This window comes from Euleptes europaea, chromosome 10, assembly GCF_029931775.1.
Source record: "Euleptes europaea isolate rEulEur1 chromosome 10, rEulEur1.hap1, whole genome shotgun sequence".
Taxonomy (NCBI): domain Eukaryota; kingdom Metazoa; phylum Chordata; class Lepidosauria; order Squamata; family Sphaerodactylidae; genus Euleptes; species Euleptes europaea.
Window position 1 is genome coordinate 46,514,788 of NC_079321.1, and position 18,535 is coordinate 46,533,322.

Sequence of the window (18,535 nt, forward strand, 5' to 3'; positions counted from 1 at the left end):
GAGGGGGAACCCTTTGTTGTCCCTTTACAGTACTGCTTATTATTGTTTAATTCATGCAATGTACAAGTAGCTCCCTCCCAATATTCTTGCCATCTTTTTTTCTCAGAAAAATAATTCCTACTAATGTTTTAGTAGCAAAGAAAACTCGGAACATAACATAAGCTTCATGTTTGTTTAAAAAAAGAACTATGGGCATTTCTTTAAAGTACTTAGTAATCAAACTGTTAGTAAAAAATTGGAGGCTGTTTCATGTATGGCAATGGTCAGGTTGAGGTCACAGAGAAATGCTTCCATGTAAAGATGTTCCATATACCATGCCATGTCTTGGCAATGATGTCTTTAAGTGGTTTGTCCCATATATGAACATGCTGTATAGTTCATCAAATCGTTCTTGAACTAGCTACTGCCCTTCAGTATCTCAGGATCTTCTGCTTGCAATGCTTTGTCTGGGAGAAATCAGGGATTCAAAATTCAACTTTGTTGTTTAATGTATGTGCTCTACCACTGAGCTACACCTTCTCCCCTATTGCATGAAGAAGAAGAGTTGGTTTTTATATGCCAACTTTCTCTACCACTTAAGGCAGAATCAAACTGGCTTACAGTCACCTTCCCTTCCCCTCCCCAAAACAGACACCCTGTGAGGTAGGTGGGACTGAGAAAGCTGTGACTAGCCCACTGTCACCCAGCTGGCTTCATGTGTAGGAGTGGGGAAACAAATCCAGTTCACCATATTAGCCTCCGCCGCTCATGTGGAGGAGTGGGGAATCAAACCTGGTCCTCCAGATCAGAGTCCACTGCTCCAAACCACCACTCTTAATCACTACACCACCCTGGCTGCATACACCATGCTGAAGAGTTTCCATATGGTGTCCCCATGCAATAGTGTTTCTTGTTGGTCTTCATGTAGCTGCTGTAACACATGAAGATTTCCAGAGTTTATTTAGATGAAAGCTGTAACATTGGCTCTGCTGCTTCTTTGTACAATTTCTAAAGTTTAAGCTTAGACACGAAGCTGGCTTCTTTCTGCTTTGTTGCCCTGTTGCTGATACAGTACAGTACTGTTGAATTAACCCTGATCAAATATTGATGACAACTCTGAAAATGGTAATGGAGGAGGAAGGGAAACGTAGAGATGCCAGCCTGCTAGCCTGTTTCCTTGGGAGCTTTCTGGGTGGGGTGATGGGCAAAGATTACAATCAGTGAGATGTGATGGGGGTGGGAGGGAGAGGAAAGCCAGGAAGACTGGTGTTCCTTGCATGGTCCTTGCAAGTCCCTTCCACTGGATCCAGCTCAATATTAATAGTAAAACAGACTATGCTCTTTGTGTGTGGGGGATAAATGTTTCAGCCACCACTCAAGAGACACCTGCGATATACATCTCTTACAGCAGGGCTTCTCACAGTTTTGGAGATTCTGGGATCCATAATAAACGGTTTACAAAAACTTGCAAAACAAGTTTGACCAGAGACCATAAGGGGACATAAAAATGAATGTGGGTCCCACAAATAATGACAACTCTGCAGTATATAGTCTACTCTCAGAGAGAGAGACTACACAAAGGTTCAGGGCAGCCCTAAGAGAGCCTCAGAAGAGGAAGGCAGAAAACTCTCATTCCATAAGCTCTATTCTGCTTACCGATCTCATAGGATAGAAGCCATTGTTATTATGGCTACTTTTTGCTTGTTGGAATCCTCTTGTTTTGATATGACTAAAAGTTGTGTATAATCAAAGTTAGTAGTAAACTAGTTTACTGAAAGCAGAGTTATCAGGTGCACAGCTTACAATCTTGGGAATATAACTTTGAATAGAATAATATAGGTATAGACATCGTTGTTATCATTGTATGAATTTTTACAATTGAATCATTCTGTGAAAATAAACAATTTAATGTGTTTGTTAGCAAATGAATCCCACAGGCCTTCTCCAGACTGTGACCCAGATGGGAAAGGAAGAAGATACGGAACAGTTAAATGTATCCTTTCTTCCCCTCCTCACCCTTTCTCATGTACAAGAGCCTAAAGCCTGTTAGTATGTCAGACTGACTTCTTTTTGCTGTACAAAAGGGTCACCACTCTAATGTGGGCCATCTCTGTGTAAAAATCTAGTTCGCACTGTATGTCTCCCTGAAGTCTTGTGTACAGGGATTGTTTGGAAGGGGTCTAGTTCACATACATTCTCTATGCAAAGGTGGCACATACTATTTATGTATTTAGATATTTGTAACCTGTTTTTCCCCCAAATGGACACCTAAAGCAGCTTACATCATGTCCTCCGTTTTACAGTAGTTCTGTGAGGATGATGCTACCACCTTATGAATATTTGAATCACTTCATGGAATGGCTTCACCCGTTCTTGACATTGTCTTGGACCTCAAGAACAGCCCCAAACTGTTGATCTTGCAGTGCTGAAGGATCCTCAGGTCTGGACTTTAGTGTGAAGGCACTACATAATTGCAGGGTGGTGGTGAAGAGTTTCAGTTGTTTTTCCATGCCATTTTAGTGAGAGTATGCATGTTAAATTGTTAAGCATGCACAATCCCACTAAAATTGTGTGCTTTTAAGGACTGGTTTGAATTGATTTAATTCATTTGTGACTGGTAAATCGAAAATGAAAAGACAATCCCAACAAATCAAGAATGTTTTAATCATGCTTGCCCTGTGTTGTTTCTTCAGCTTTATATTACTGTTTTGACTAGCAAACGGTTGGATAAGGATTTATATTAAGTTTTAGTGAGTGGGATTTTTGAAATTCACTCTTAACACTTTAAACCTTTGTCTGACACATAATAGTCCTCTAACAACAACCGTTGAGATGCCTTGTAATTGTTTGGCTTTAGGAAAGTTGTCACAATGGCCTTGACCCACTGAAATGGAAGGAAAATGACCAGTAATGTTGTCCCTCAAGGAGTTGTACACAGGGCAATCACATTTCAGGATACAAAATGTCTTCAGGCAGCCCTAGTAGAGTGCTAGAACCAGAGTGGTGGCAGTCAGTTTATGCTAGGGTTGCCAACCTCCAGGTAGTTGTGAAAACAGCAGCACGAAGGCTCACAATAATGTAAATATTGTATTAATTACTAATGAAAATAATTGTTAAAGAGCTTGGCAATATAATTTTTGACAATATAATTAGAAACAAAAAAGAAGAAAAAGCATTGCTTCATGCATATAATCAATTCAACACAAAGTAAGTACACCCAAAGCAAAATACATGTACACGGGCGAATTGCCCTCAAATGAGAAAAATGTTCCACTGACAAGTGGTAAAGAGTCTCTGTGGTGTACTTGATATATCAAGAAGAAGGTGATGAAGGAAGCCAAGAAGCCGAGACGACACCTCCGGTTTGGTATTCGTTTCGCATGTGCTTCTTCAGTCGGATGTTGCCATCATGTGAAAACTCTCTAGGCAAAATAAAGGCTTATATAACATAAAATCCATTGCTAAATATTTTCTGATATATAAAAAACAGAATGTTCTTACCATATGTCTTACAATTGACCCAGGGGGTTCATAGACCACAGGTTCTCATGTCCTTCAGCGAGGTAACAGATCATGAAATAATGTCAGGGTATGAATTTTAAAGTAGCAGCTCATTACATACAGGTGAATTGAATACATGGCATTCTGAGGGTCTTAAAGCTACATATTACAAAAAGCAGGATAAATCAAAGTCACTGTTAAGTCCAGTAGGGGTCAGTGTTTTAAAGAGAAAAATGAGTTTCATTTCTTGCCTGTGCAAAATCTGGGCTACATTTTGATGATGAAAAGGTTTGGGTCTATATTTCCATAATGCAAAGAAGAGCATGTCATTCTCTGAGTGTCCCTTTTTCAGAAAATGCTCTGTTAATGGCGCTTCGAGATTCCTCGCGCGTAAACGCGCTTTATGCTCGCCAATTCTAAGTTTTAATTGGCGTGTGGTTGAGCCAATATAAATTAAGGAACACGGGCACGTGACCGCATAGACCACATTGTATGATGCACAGTTACTAAAATGTCTTAATTTATATTTAAATTTAAATGCTGTAGAGCTGACTTCCTTAACTTGTAGGCTTAACGGGCAAAAGGTACAGGAGCCACACTTAAAATGGCCGAAAGTAACTTCCTGTTGTACCGGAGTAGCACTTGTTTGTATTAATTGGTCTCTCAGTGACCAATTAATAATTAAATTAATTAAATCTTTGTTTTTCTCAAGCCAAAGAGCGGAAATTCTTGGCAACCTGGAACGGTGTGCAGAATGTGCCAATGCTTGTTGATTATCCTTTTGATATCATTAGTAAGATGATTAAATTCTAGGGATGAAACAATCCTAGTGGTACTGCTCTTTGTTTGCTCCGACAGAAATAATGACTCTCTAGTTTTTAGTTCCGCTTTAGTATAGGCTGCATTTAAGACCTGGTCATTGTAACCCCTATTTCTCAGTTGGGCACATAATGCAGATGTGGTTTGTATGTAATCCTGATGAAAAGTAGAATTGCGTTTAAGCCTTAAAAATTGGCTGAAAGGTAAGTTTCTACGCAAATGAAGAGGGTGGTGTGATTCAAAATGTAACCCTGCGCCACGATCTGTAGCTTTTTTAAAGGGTTTGACTGCAATCTGACCCGTCTGGGTCCTAATTGCAGTCAAACCCTTTAAAAAAGCTACAGATCGTGGCGCAGGGTTACATTTTGAATCACACCACCCTCTTCATTTGCGTAGAAACTTACCTTTCAGCCAATTTTTAAGGCTTAAACGCAATTCTACTTTTCATCAGGATTACATACAAACCACATCTGCATTATGTGCCCAACTGAGAAATAGGGGTTACAATGACCAGGTCTTAAATGCAGCCTATACTAAAGCGGAACTAAAAACTAGAGAGTCATTATTTCTGTCGGAGCAAACAAAGAGCAGTACCACTAGGATTGTTTCATCCCTAGAATTTAATCATCTTACTAATGATATCAAAAGGATAATCAACAAGCATTGGCACATTCTGCACACCGTTCCAGGTTGCCAAGAATTTCCGCTCTTTGGCTTGAGAAAAACAAAGATTTAATTAATTTAATTATTAATTGGTCACTGAGAGACCAATTAATACAAACAAGTGCTACTCCGGTACAACAGGAAGTTACTTTCGGCCATTTTAAGTGTGGCTCCTGTACCTTTTGCCCATTAAGCCTACAAGTTAAGGAAGTCAGCTCTACAGCATTTAAATTTAAATATAAATTAAGACATTTTAGTAACTGTGCATCATACAATGTGGTCTATGCGGTCACGTGCCCGTGTTCCTTAATTTATATTGGCTCAACCACACGCCAATTAAAACTTAGAATTGGCGAGCATAAAGCGCGTTTACGCGCGAGGAATCTCGAAGCGCCATTAACAGAGCATTTTCTGAAAAAGGGACACTCAGAGAATGACATGCTCTTCTTTGCATTATGGAAATATAGACCCAAACCTTTTCATCATCAAAATGTAGCCCAGATTTTGCACAGGCAAGAAATGAAACTCATTTTTCTCTTTAAAACACTGACCCCTACTGGACTTAACAGTGACTTTGATTTATCCTGCTTTTTGTAATATGTAGCTTTAAGACCCTCAGAATGCCATGTATTCAATTCACCTGTATGTAATGAGCTGCTACTTTAAAATTCATACCCTGACATTATTTCATGATCTGTTACCTCGCTGAAGGACATGAGAACCTGTGGTCTATGAACCCCCTGGGTCAATTGTAAGACATATGGTAAGAACATTCTGTTTTTTATATATCAGAAAATATTTAGCAATGGATTTTATGTTATATAAGCCTTTATTTTGCCTAGAGAGTTTTCACATGATGGCAACATCTGACTGAAGAAGCACATGCGAAACGAATACCAAACCGGAGGTGTCGTCTCGGCTTCTTGGCTTCCTTCATCACCTTCTTCTTGATATATCAAGTACACCACAGAGACTCTTTACCACTTGTCAGTGGAACATTTTTCTCATTTGAGGGCAATTCGCCCGTGTACATGTATTTTGCTTTGGGTGTACTTACTTTGTGTTGAATTGATTATATGCATGAAGCAATGCTTTTTCTTCTTTTTTGTTTCTAATTATATTGTCAAAAATTATATTGCCAAGCTCTTTAACAATTATTTTCATTAGTAATTAATACAATATTTACATTATTGTGAGCCTTCGTGCTGCTGTTTTCACAACCTCGTTATTTTCAGCATAGGTACTGTGCTTGTTGAGAACCTCCAGGTAGTAGCAGGAGATCTCCTGCTATTACAACTAATCTCCAGCCCATAGAGATCAGTTCACCTGGAGAAAATGGCAGCTTTGGCAATTGGATTCTATGGCATTGAAGTTCCTCCCTTACCCAAACCCCACTCTCCTCAGGCTCCACCCCAAAATCCTCCCCCCAGTGGCGAAGAGTGACCTGGCAACCATAGTTTATGCCCTTGATTGCTCCAGGCCTGAATGGGGCAGGGAAAAGAGGAGTGTGTGTTTGGGGGGGGGGGAGTAGAGAGAGATCCCTGGAAAGAACATCCCATCTGAGGCAAACCTCCATGGCTTTGCACCTTTCCAAGGCACAAGGTATATACTTTTTTTTTTTTTTGTAGAATCTATAAAGTGAAGAGCTGAAGTTTTTTTACAAAGTGAAATGCGGCACAACTTGCTGTGGTAGTATTTCAATATCTGCCATTTTTTTATTTAGTACTCCCAGCTTTGTGCAGCATTATTGATATGCTGTGCACAGGAAAGGGAACATTTGTGGAGAAGTGGACATGGTATGAATTTACTCTTAGCTAGGAAAAATGATTTTTTTAAAGGAACCCACAAATATTCTGCTACCAGTGATGTAAGATCAAACTTGGAATTCATAAATGTAGCTGTAATTAATATTAAGGGAATGAAGAAGCATGGTTCTTCGGTTTGGGCATGCTTTTTTCTTTTTCTTTGGCTGGTTTCAGATGTTATCCTCCTGTGTAATAGGCAACCTGTCATTATTAATCATCTGTACAGATGGCAGATGATGGCAAATGGCTACTGACTTGTAATATATACCTGCTCCGTTCCCCTCCTCTTCAATCCTTGGATTCTGTCAGTAAACAGTGAGAGGAGGGGGGCTCTTTCCAGGGCTGTTTTGGCCTTTGAGGCCAAAACATTGGGGCTGGGCCCGCCAGCAACCACTGGGCAACTTACTACCACATGACTTGCATGGCTGTTCAACAGCAGCCACCTCATGAAAGCCAGTGTTTCAGACTAGGGTCTGAGAGATCCAGGTTTTGAATCACCACTCGGCCTACTGTATGGATGTATCAGATGCTGCTGTTTGTGAGAGGATCTGTTATGGTTGTCCACTGCTTGGAGAAAAAAAAAACTCTATCACTTTAGCAGAGTCCCATCACCTATTATCTGTGGTTTAATTGAGTTAGCAATGCAGGGACAAAATCTACAATTAGATTGAATGTTTTCATATCTTCCTGTTATCAGGAAGAGCCAGCATGGTGTAGTGGTTAAGAACAGTGGTGTGGAGCAGTGGAGTCTGATCTGGAGAACCGGGTTTGATTCCCCCCTTCTCCACATGAGCGGCAGATGCTAATCTGGTGAACTGGATTTGTTTCCCCTCTTCTACACACGAAGCCAGCTGGGTGACCTTGGGCAAGTTACAGCTCTCTCAGCCTCACCTACCTCACAGGGTGTCTGTTGTGGGGAGGGGAAGGGAAGGTGATTGTAAGCCGGTTTGATTTTCCCTTAAGTGGCAGAGAAAATCGGCATATAAAAACCAACTCTTCTTCTTCATCATCATCAATGTAGATGGTAGCATATTAAATCTAGCTTGAGTAAATGCATGGCAATCATAGAATCATAGAGTTGGAAGGGACCACCAGGGTCATCTAGTCCAAGCCCCTGCACAATGCAGGAAATTCACAACTACCTCCCCCACACACACCCAGTGACCCCTACTCCATGCCCAGAAGATGGCCAAGATGCCCTCCCTCTCGTGATCTGCCAAAGGTCATAGAATCAGCATTGCTGACAGATGGCCTTCTAGCCTCTGTCTAAAAATATCCAGGGAAGGAGAGCTCCCAAGGAAGCCTGTTCCACTGAGGAACTGCTCTAACTGTTAGAAAATTCTTCCTAATGTCTAGATGGAAACGCCTTTGATTTAATTTCAACCCGTTGGTTCTGGTCCGACCTTCTGGGGCAACAGAAAACAACTTGGCACCATCCTCTATATGACAGACCTTCAAGTACTTGAAGATTATCATATCCCCTCTCAGTCTTCTCTTCAGGCTAAACAGCTTCTTCAACCTTTCCTCATAGGACTTGGTCCCAGACCCCTTGCCATCTTTGTTGCCCTCCTCTGGACACGTTCCAGCTTGTCTACATCTTTCTTAAATTGTGGTGTCCAAAACTGAACACAATACTCTAGGTGAGGTCTAACCAGAGCAGAGTAAGTGGTACCATCACTTCTCATGATCTGGACCCTATACTTCTGTTGATACAGCCCAAGATCACATTTGCCTTTTTAGCTACCGCATCACACTGCTAACTCATGTTCAGTGTTTGGTCGACTAAGACCCCTAGATCCTTTTCTCACACATTACTGCTAAGACAAGTCTCCTTCATCCTATAATTATGCATTTGATTTTTCCTACCTAAATGCAGAACTTTACATTTATCTCTGTTGAAATGCATTTTATTGGTTTTAGCCCAATTCTCCAGCCTGTCAAGATCATCCTGTAATCTGGCTCTGTCATTCATTGAGCTGAACTGAATGGAAGGGAGGAACACTTTCTGCATGCTTTAGGCAACGTTTCTTAAAAATCAATATCCTTTTTATGGTCACTGATGACTAAAATAGCTTTACTTAGCCCCTTGAATTAAAAAAAAGAGAGGGAAAAGCCCCAACGCAGTCAATTTCTCATCTGTTGGGTTAAGCCAACTATAAGGACCCGTCATTAGACTAATTGTTCTGCTCACTGATGCACAAAAGTTGTATTCTAAATCTAAGGGCTAGGATTCTAAATCTGCAAGTTGGATACTAAATCTAAGGCCAGGCCAAATTTATATGTAGTGAAAGACCAGTTTCTAATTTGAGAGCCATAGAAGGGGGTGCACCTAGGCACTTTAAGGATTGTTCTCCAAAAATTAAATTGTATTAGTTGAAAGAATAACCACCTGCACTCAAACCAGTGCTAAGTATAGAAGCTGATTTGTAATATTTATGGTCAATAATTGGAGTGCTACTGGTATACAGGGATATTATTGAAGTTGAACTACTTAAAATCCATTGGATACAGACAAGCTTTATGCTGATTTTAATGGCACTAGCAGTAATGCATTTGAGATAACTAGACAAAGCACTAGATGAAAGCCATAAATAAAACATAATGGAGATACCTTTTGTGTAAAGGTAGTTCCAATCCTAACACAATATGAGTTAAGAGCCTACATCCACATTATGATCTAAAATGTGAATCAAAGCAGATTTGGAGGGGGAAGGTCATAGGCACTGGGCAGTTATATGTGCACATATGCATCATGTGTTTGCGTTTTTATTGAATTATGTTATAATTTTAATGCTACTAATTAATGAAAATGGAAAATTGCTGAGGGATACTTTTCTCTCCTTTGGAGTGCTTAATATTAAAAAATGTAAATGCTAACTTGTGCTTTGTGTTAACGCTGCATAACAGAAATGCCACCATTTTCAATGTTGCTTTCATGTTGTGTTAGTACACGAATCATGTATCCTCTGGCCATGGACCACTGTGAGGTGTTCAGAGGTTTGATGAAAGGATGCATGATTGATGTTGTGATATGATCAGCTAGTTGGTGATTTTCCTTTGAAAGTACCTGTTGGATGCCCTGCCTTTAAATAAGAGACCTTTCTTTAATATCAATTTAGCTGCTTTTCCCTGCACCCAAGACATCTTAATTCCAAAGAATCTCAGAGTATAAACAAAACAGGACTCAGTGAAGTGGTGTCACCTTGCAACACAAGGCATCACCAGTCATAGACAGGTCAGCCACTTTTCAAATGCATGGAACATGTTAAGCCCAAGAAAACTTCTGGGAGAAAGGGTGACTCCCATTCAGCATCAAAGACTCCTGCTGCCCTTTGGTTCCTGTACTGGCCCTCAGTTCCTATGCTGGCCTCTGAAATCTTTTGGCTTCCTCATTGCAACATTGAGGTTTGTCCAGATCAACATCATTTTGAGCATTCTGATCTTGCTCTTGATCCCAAACTCGCTGATATGCTTTTGGCTTCAGTCTAGAGGCCAACATCACTTCTTTCATTATACATGTAGCAGTGGACACAGCATTCAGACATTCACTTATCAGGGCCCAGTGACACATATGTTGGAACCCTACAGTAGATAACTGAGGTCAATCTTTTCTTCTAGGAGGCTTCCACAAATTGATCATCACCAAGTACTGTTGCTAATGTTCCAAAGCAGAAGCAGGTTACCTGTCCCTAGAAGATGTATTCCTATGAGACAGCTGGGATATTGCTTTTCCTGTGCCTTCTCACATGTTCCCCTTATAACCTAGGATCATAGGAAAAGATGATGAGGGATTGTTTGGACTACAACCTGCTGAGGCTGTATTGGCCACACCCTTGCAATCCACAGGAGTTCTTCAAGGTCATGATATCAGCCTACCCAGATTGCCAGATCTCTGAGTCAATATTGCAGAAGGGTCCTGCATCTAGACAGTCTACAGGAACCCTTCAGTCTGCACATATTATACTCAATCCTGGAGGTTTTTCAGAGAGATCTTGCTTAACACCAGGAACCATTCCACTGTTGGATCCTATGAGTGCCAAAAAAAGCATTTTTTTTTACTTTTTCTTCTTTATTTTTGCTTTTTAGCATGGATAGGATCCACTTCCATCCGAGAATGCCTACTCCATCTTCAGTCTCTAGTATTGGCGCACTCATCTCTTGGCTGCCATCTCACTGTTCATTCAACCTTTAGTGAAATAGTTGCTGTGGAGCTTTGTTTAACTATATTCTCCACTACAGTCTCTAATCCCTGATGCATTCTACAACTTGTCTTCATATATCAAGGATAAGTACTTGGAACTGCATACCACCTGTGGTATACATTTATTGTACTTCTGGGTGTTACTGCCCTCTGTTCTCTCAGGAGGGACACTTTATTCTCACTTCAAAATGAGACCTCATTTCTGACTAAAGTGGTGCTATTTTTTCTTATAAGTCATGTTCTTATTCCTACATTATTTCCTTTTCCTACAAACACATAATGCACTTGATAATCCTTAAATGTCAGAAGAACTATCTCCTCTTGTCTTGACATAACGGCTGTGTCCAGTAAAGTAACAGTCTTTTTTTCTGTCACTTTGGGTAAAAGAATGGGTCCACACTTACCTATGGGCCCCTGTTTGCTGGCCCAGACTGGTGGGGAGAGAGATTTGGGACAGTGCCGGGTAAGACAGGGCTTGCACGGTCAGCCCTGACCTTTGTGGAGGCAGTGGGAGCTCGGCCGAGCAGCTGGGAGACTTACCACAGTGTCTTCCCAGATTGGAACTTTCCCACCTGGCTGTTCGCCCCCAGGTTCAAATGGGCCAATTGGGTGCAGGTAGGGCTGGATCTTAACAAATTGGCCAATTGGGTGCGGATAGGGTGCTGCCAAGCCTGGCAGCATGGATCTTAACAAAGTGCTCCTCGCCTGCCTTTCTGGGAGTCCCTGGAAGGTGGGCGGTGGGGAGGTGCTTCAGTTAGATCCATGCTGCCAGGCTTGGCAGGGTGGATCTTAACAAAGCACTCCCCACCCACCTTAACAAAGCACTCCCCACCCACCCCTGGGCGGGGGGGGGTACTTCGTTAAGATCCACCCTGACAATCCTGGCAGCGTGGATCTTAACAAAGCACTCTCCGCCCGCCTTCCCAGGAGTCTCGGGAAGGCGGGCAGGGGGACTTCCGTTAGATCCACGCTGCTAGGCTTGGCAGCATGGATCTTAAGGAAGCCCCCCCTCGCCCACCTTTCCGGTGGGCGGGGGAAGCTTCAGTTAGATCTGCACAGAATTTTTTCTGTATTTTTCGGGTTCGGTTTTATTGAACCTGAAAGTTTTTGCAAAATCCAGGGTTTCTGGATTTTTTGAAAATTTTCAGGTTCAATAAACCCAAACCCAAAAAATAACCGGGGTGGGGGGAATCAGTGCACAGCCCTAGGTGCGGGCTCATCATAGGCAAAGTATAGCCAGCAGAATGCTGGCCGGAATTTTGCTCGGGTCCGCCGGCTGGGAATAAAAGGGGCCCTCCCCCACCCATGGTTCACTTGCTTATGGGCTGTACAGCCCTCCCTCCCTGTGTTTTGGGTGTTGTTGTGTTCTTTTGCTTTCTCGTAATTTCATCACAATTTTTGGCAGTGTTTGCATGGATCCAGATCCAGTTTGGGGGGAAAGCTGGCCTGCATGCCCCCTTTCCCTCACTTTGGGGATCCCAATAAGGGATTTTGGGGGAGGCCTGAAATGGGACATGCCCTGCTTGGGGGCTGTCAGGGTGGCCTCCTGTCAGGTGGCAGAGGAAACACACAGCAGGTTCCTATCCAAGTGGGTTCTGCAGACTTCCATCCCAGGCTACTCTCCAGCAGGCAGGCTGGGAATCAGAGATTCACTGGTTGGCAGGCAGGTCGGCCAATGCCTTGGATCCAGCCCCTTTTCTACACTGGAGCCCTTAATCAATAAACGTTGTGACCGTTTTCTTCCCAGAAAGTTGTCTGTGTCTTTAATTGCATGCCAAGGTCACTCAGCAAGCGGTCCTGGTCTGTATATAGTATGTCGGGGGATGGGTTTTTGGGGTTACGCACTGGATAGCCAGATCCAGTCACACACCCCCACCCAGTTAAGTGCTGGGTCAGCAACAAGAGATGGCATAACTCTTCCCTGATACTTACTTGTAGGTTTCTGCATAATAAAGCACTTAGCCTTTCACATAACAGATACACTTCATTCTATCAGAGAGGTGGATGTATCCAGTGGGGGACTCCTCACCACAGTTATGAACACCAACTACCTGTGCCCCAAAATTAATTCCATTCAGACATTTGGGTTGCAGCTGATGACTTACCCATCCAAGCGGTACTATGTTTTCTCTTTAACTGGAGCACCTGTGGCCACGTTCAGGGAGCTCAGTTTGCTAGTCTATGCCCATCAGTGTGATGCAGAGAGACCATTAAAAAAATAGGTTGCTTACCTGATATTCTAGTCAAATATCTATGAAAAGGTGATTTTTTTCTCATGTCATAAATAGGATTGCCAGCTCTGGGAAATACCTGGAGATTTTTGGGGTGGAGCTGAGAAGGGTGGGGTTTGAGGAGGGATTTTAATGTCATAGAGCCCAATTGCCAAAGCAGCCACTTTCTCCAGGTGAACAGATCTTTATCGACTGGAGATCAGTTGTAATAGCTGGAGATCTCCCGCTAGTACCTGGAGGTTGGCAACCCTAGTCATAAATAATTACAGCCTTGGACTAGCAGGTTCCCAAATGAGATCTTTAGGGAGCCTATAGTTTACACACTACCAACCATTTTGTACCTGATTGTGGGAAGTTGGGGTTTAAAGAATCCATAGGAGATGCTAGAGTGGGGGACTGGACATTCTTCAGTCCAATGGGCAATTGCTTCAGAGTTCTCCCTCCCCCCGCCCCCCCACCACAACAACTTAAACTTTAAAATCTATGTAAATATTAACAAGTAGATAAAGCTATTCAAAGATTCATTGTGGTAATTCTGTGACAGATTTACCCTATTCCAATGCCCCACTCCAGCACGCAACATTTCATGCCTGTTGGATGACAGCAAGCTCAGTCTGTATTAGGCCATTTGTGTGTGTTTCTTTCCTTAATTGACAAACTAATATTCTTACATGTAGCTGGGAAGTCCCCTGTGTATGCAGAAAGCCCAAACATCTCTTTGTATGACCCCATTTTGCTCCCCTATTCAGTATAACAAGGCCATCCATTTTACTGTGGGATACAGAAATGTATAATCTTTCATCATGGTCCCAGTGCTTTGCATGGAGGTCCAGAAGCCACATTAAAGAGACCATAATCCATCATCACGTGTTTGTTTGGTTGCCTAACATCTGTGGATTGTTAAGATAAGTTATTACACAGACCTGCTTTAGTTTAGATTACTTTGGACCACGGCCCAGTATTTTCAATCAGGATATAATTCCTGTGTGCTGCTAGATTGCCTGCTCCACATACTTCCCTAAAAATGTTTTTCAGTAAGCAGCTTTCTCACTGAAACTGTTATGTCACTTCAAGGTTTATTTTTTCCTCCTTTGAAGAAGGACATGCCTTTTTCCTCCCTTTTCGACTGAATATAACTGAAGGCTAACATAGCATGTTTTAAACTAAGCTCTGAAGAGAATTCTAAACAGAGAAGGAAGCATAGCTTCCATGTGAGTATAATGTAGACTTCCTACATATCTATGTGATGTGTGTGTAAAAAATTCTTCAATTAGTAGCTCTGAATTACTGTAGATAAAACCTTTTTATGTAGATATTTTTAGAACTGTATGTTTGTGTACATATGCAAAGTGGCACATATTCTTGGGGCATGGGTCTTATATAGTACAATCAATCCTACATGTTACTCTAGTTTAAGCTCATGGATTTCAATAGGTTTAGTAACTGCATAGGTTTACAGTCATATTTCTTTAAGATGCAAAGTTACACCCAAAGAGAAAAAAAATTCAGCAAGAAGCTGCATATGACTACATTAAATAACAAATGAACATGCATAGTTTAAAAAATATTAACTTCTTTCAAATTCATTAGGAATGCTATTATATTGACAGTTATATTATGAATGCATCACATTAAATCATAATTTGTATTAAATCATAATTTGTATTAAACTGATTTTGGATTTTAAAGCTTTGTTTATTCAAAATAGTTTACATCCTTAGAAATTGCTTTAAAGTGCAAAAAATCATCTTGCTATTTTTCATTATAAACAGAACAATATTGTGTACATTAGAAGTGAACGTATGAATTTTGGGATATCTGCATCTAGGGTACAATTTACGTTTTGTTGAAGCAAGTGGCAAAGCTCCCATTGATCAGAATGGAACAGGATTGGCTTGCTTGTTTTTACTCTGTCCTGGCTCTTCAGATTTTAGATGTGTAATCAGATACTAGTGAAAAGCAATATCTTTTGACGCAGGGTATATACATTCACACATAGAATCCAGAGACTGCTAGTTAGTTAACTTGCTTTGGTTTGATTTTATACGTAGATTTCAAACTCGAATTCATTTGTTTGTTCAGCTTGAAAAATTCAGTGTTCTGTCCTTCCAACATGTCTCAAGCTACCCTGGATAAAGGAAAGACAGTCAGCAACCATGGAAATATTTTTAGCTTCCTTGTTGGATGCTGATATGGTCCCTATTATAGCATTAGGGCTTTTGATTTTGTTTTATATAATGGTCCCTATTATCGCATTAGGGCTTTTGATTTTGTTTTAAGTTATATAAAACCTGTTTGCATTATTGTTGGGCTAATATATTGTTTAGATTTCCTATTTTCTAATTTATTGGAATTCATATCATTAATACTTTCTTCTCTTGTGTGATTAGGAAATAAAATTATCTACTTCTGATCATGGGGGGGAACACAATGTTTCTGTAAACTTTATTGAAGGCAGAGTTCTTTCTAGTTCATCTGCTGCTAGTTGCAATTACTGTGCAAGATTTATAGCTGCTTTGGTTATTACTGAAGTACAGAGGAGATTGTACTATACGTTTTGGAACATTTTTGGGAAGCAGTACAGTTTTACATTTAATGTTTTGCCATGGATAAGTTACAAAATTCTCATTTTCTTTTTTCTTATTGGATTTGATTTATATCTCTATTAATATACTTACTACTAAGTATACTGTGTGTTTTTATTTTGCGTTTGCATCAATGTAATTTTTCCTCTTGTGTTTTTTTAAAAACAAAAATAGTGGGAAGCATGGCTTTCAGTTTGGAATGTCTTTAAGTTTATATTTATTTTTATTTTGTGGCAAGTATGTTCACATTGATTTATTTTTAATTAGACTTACCGCCAAGTAATTCTGCATAGGATTTCTGCATTTCTTTGCTGTGTTCTCCCTTATAGTACAGAGATGCCTTCATCCCTGTTTAATCCTCAGGTCCAGCAGCTGCCCTTAATGTATGTTGCTGGTATCCAGTGTTGTTGAAAGAATTCTTATTTTTAAAATCTACTGATAATGACCTAGAATTCAAGTGGTGGTTTGTTTTGAAACCTTGCTGGAAGCATGCAATCATTCTTTGTGATTTGCATTTGATATTTCTTTTATTTTTTGTTCTTCTCCCAAAATGTAATTTCTGTCTATTAATTTCATTATTACATATGGATTTCAGTCAGTAGAATTCATAAGCTTGGTGCATATAACACTGGGGAAAGAGGGAAATGTAGTCAATTGATTTTGGGTATATATGCAATTTGATGTTCAATTGGAAGGGCACCAAAATTCATCTACATTTGCTTAGTCTTTAATAACCCTTAATGAATTGGATAAAATGCTGTCTTTGAATATCATAACCCAAAGTTCAGCTTTACATCATATCACATCATATGTGAAAACTGGTTGGTATCTAAACTGGTTGGTATTTAAAAAACGAAACAAAAATAAACTAATTCCACAAGTGTGCCAACTTTTCAGTAACATGGGGCCTTACACAATTACAATACTGGGACTACTGCAAGTTACATTAGTAATGAAACATGAATGCCCAGTGCAATCAAAATGAAATGTTTTCTTCTATATGGTCAGATCTAGCTAGTAAAGCTAGCACACTCCACAAGCATGTTTTGAGCATGAGCACCAATACAAAAGGGAAACCAACTCTTCTTGAATGTTTAGGCAATTAAGACTTTTAGAAATCAGTACTCAAACTGTTTCCTTTCTTTTTTTAAAATCTAGGTTATGTGGGTATGCAATTTATGCCGAAAGCAACAAGAGATCTTAACAAAATCTGGAGCGTGGTTTTTTGGAAGTGGTCCGCAACCGGCTCCCAGTCAGGATGGAACATTGAGTGATACAGCTACTGGTGGCAGTTCAGATGCACCTAGAGAAAAGAAAGCAAGGCTTCAAGAACGGTCAAGGTCCCAAACACCCCTAAGCACAGCAGCCGCTTCTTCACAGGAAATAGCCTCTATTGTGCAGCCTGACAGAAGGAAAGGCATAGAGCTATCACAGCAAGCTATGGACCTGGAGCAGAAGCAAACTTCATCAAGATCTAGAAGCGAACCCCCAAAAGAGAGGTAATGCCTTGCCCACATTACTATGGGGAGGACTGCAACTGTGATTTTAAACACTGGGGGACTCTTGCCATAAATGTAAAAGCTGAGTGTGTTTTGGTCATGCTTTAGCAGAATGTGCTCAGCACTGGGGAAGGGGGTAACAGGCAAGGGGGTTACCTTTCCCTGTTCTTACTCACCTTGCACTATGGCAAGAGCAGTGGTAAGGGGGATGCCCAGGTGGATTATAGCTGCGGCAACCAAGAACTGAGAGCCATATGGATGGTGATGGATTAAAGGAAACTCTGAGCGATTATTAGAATTCGAGTCCTCATGGAACATAGAACCTACTCATCAAACCAACAGATAGGCTTTAAAACTAATTTACAAACATATAGGTAAGATTTTTTAAGGCACAAATTTCATTCTCCTTTTGGGCATGGTTAAATTTCTATGAAATGGATAGTCCTTATTTGACAATGATTTGATGATATTTGTCTATAATGAACTAGATGAACCCAAAACAGACCTACACAAATACTTAAGGTAAATCTGCTGCTTAAAAAAATACTGGCTGGAATCCAAAAAAATGGACATGCATGCTTTTAAAGCACCATGCATGCGCTTGGAATGCTCTGCTTCCTTTTTTTGCCAAAGCAGTTTCTTTTGAAAATGAATAGTGGCTGTCTCTTTGGTGGTGGAAACTGAGGCAGTAACATCAACAAACAGTCCTTTGGCTGTATGCTGTGTTCTGTACTGTGTGTTCACACTGCTGCCTTAGAACATAGCCACTGACCGAAGGTGGCCGGCCAGCCAGGAATGCATTGTTCTTTACTGGCTGGGAATATGAGGTGCTTAGAAGACTCAGTAGTTATTATTAAGGTATTAAGGTAAGGGGGAAGAGTTCTTAGATTAATTAGTTTTTTTATGAGCAGTTGTGTTCAGATATACTTTAACTGTGCCACAATCTTGACTCAGGAACATTGCTTTCTGAACAACAGTCGAGATTTTCTTGCTTCAGGTCCTCAGCAATGCAGTATTTGGATATTAATGTAACAGTACCTTCCTAAGCAAGTTTACACCCTTCTAAGCCCATTAAAGCCCACGAGTATAGTGCTGTTTAGAATGGCACTGTTAAATTTCTATCTAAAGATATCTTAACAGCTGCTTCGTAGTTTATGATTTCATACACACAAGTAAAGTTTGTGTAATGAAGATGCATACATGTTGTAATGTGAGAATGATGGCCCAAGTTTTTTTAAAGGCCCATTAAATT

The 18,535-nt window shown here is 40.6% G+C and overlaps 1 protein-coding gene across 35 annotated transcripts in view; it reads left to right on the forward strand.

Annotated features, from left to right (window-relative positions):
* Window positions 1–18,535, forward strand: part of RIMS1 (regulating synaptic membrane exocytosis 1) — a 350,422-nt gene that overhangs the window by 150,197 nt on the left and 181,690 nt on the right. For 34 of the 35 annotated variants that reach the window (XM_056856567.1, XM_056856570.1, XM_056856592.1 and 31 more), the window contains exon 4: window positions 16,943–17,283. In XM_056856567.1, coding sequence (XP_056712545.1) covers window positions 16,943–17,283 — 341 coding nt within the window. Of the gene's footprint in view, window positions 1–14,185; window positions 14,411–16,942; window positions 17,284–18,535 lie in introns of those variants that run through there. The other variant, XM_056856586.1, reaches the window with a different exon arrangement.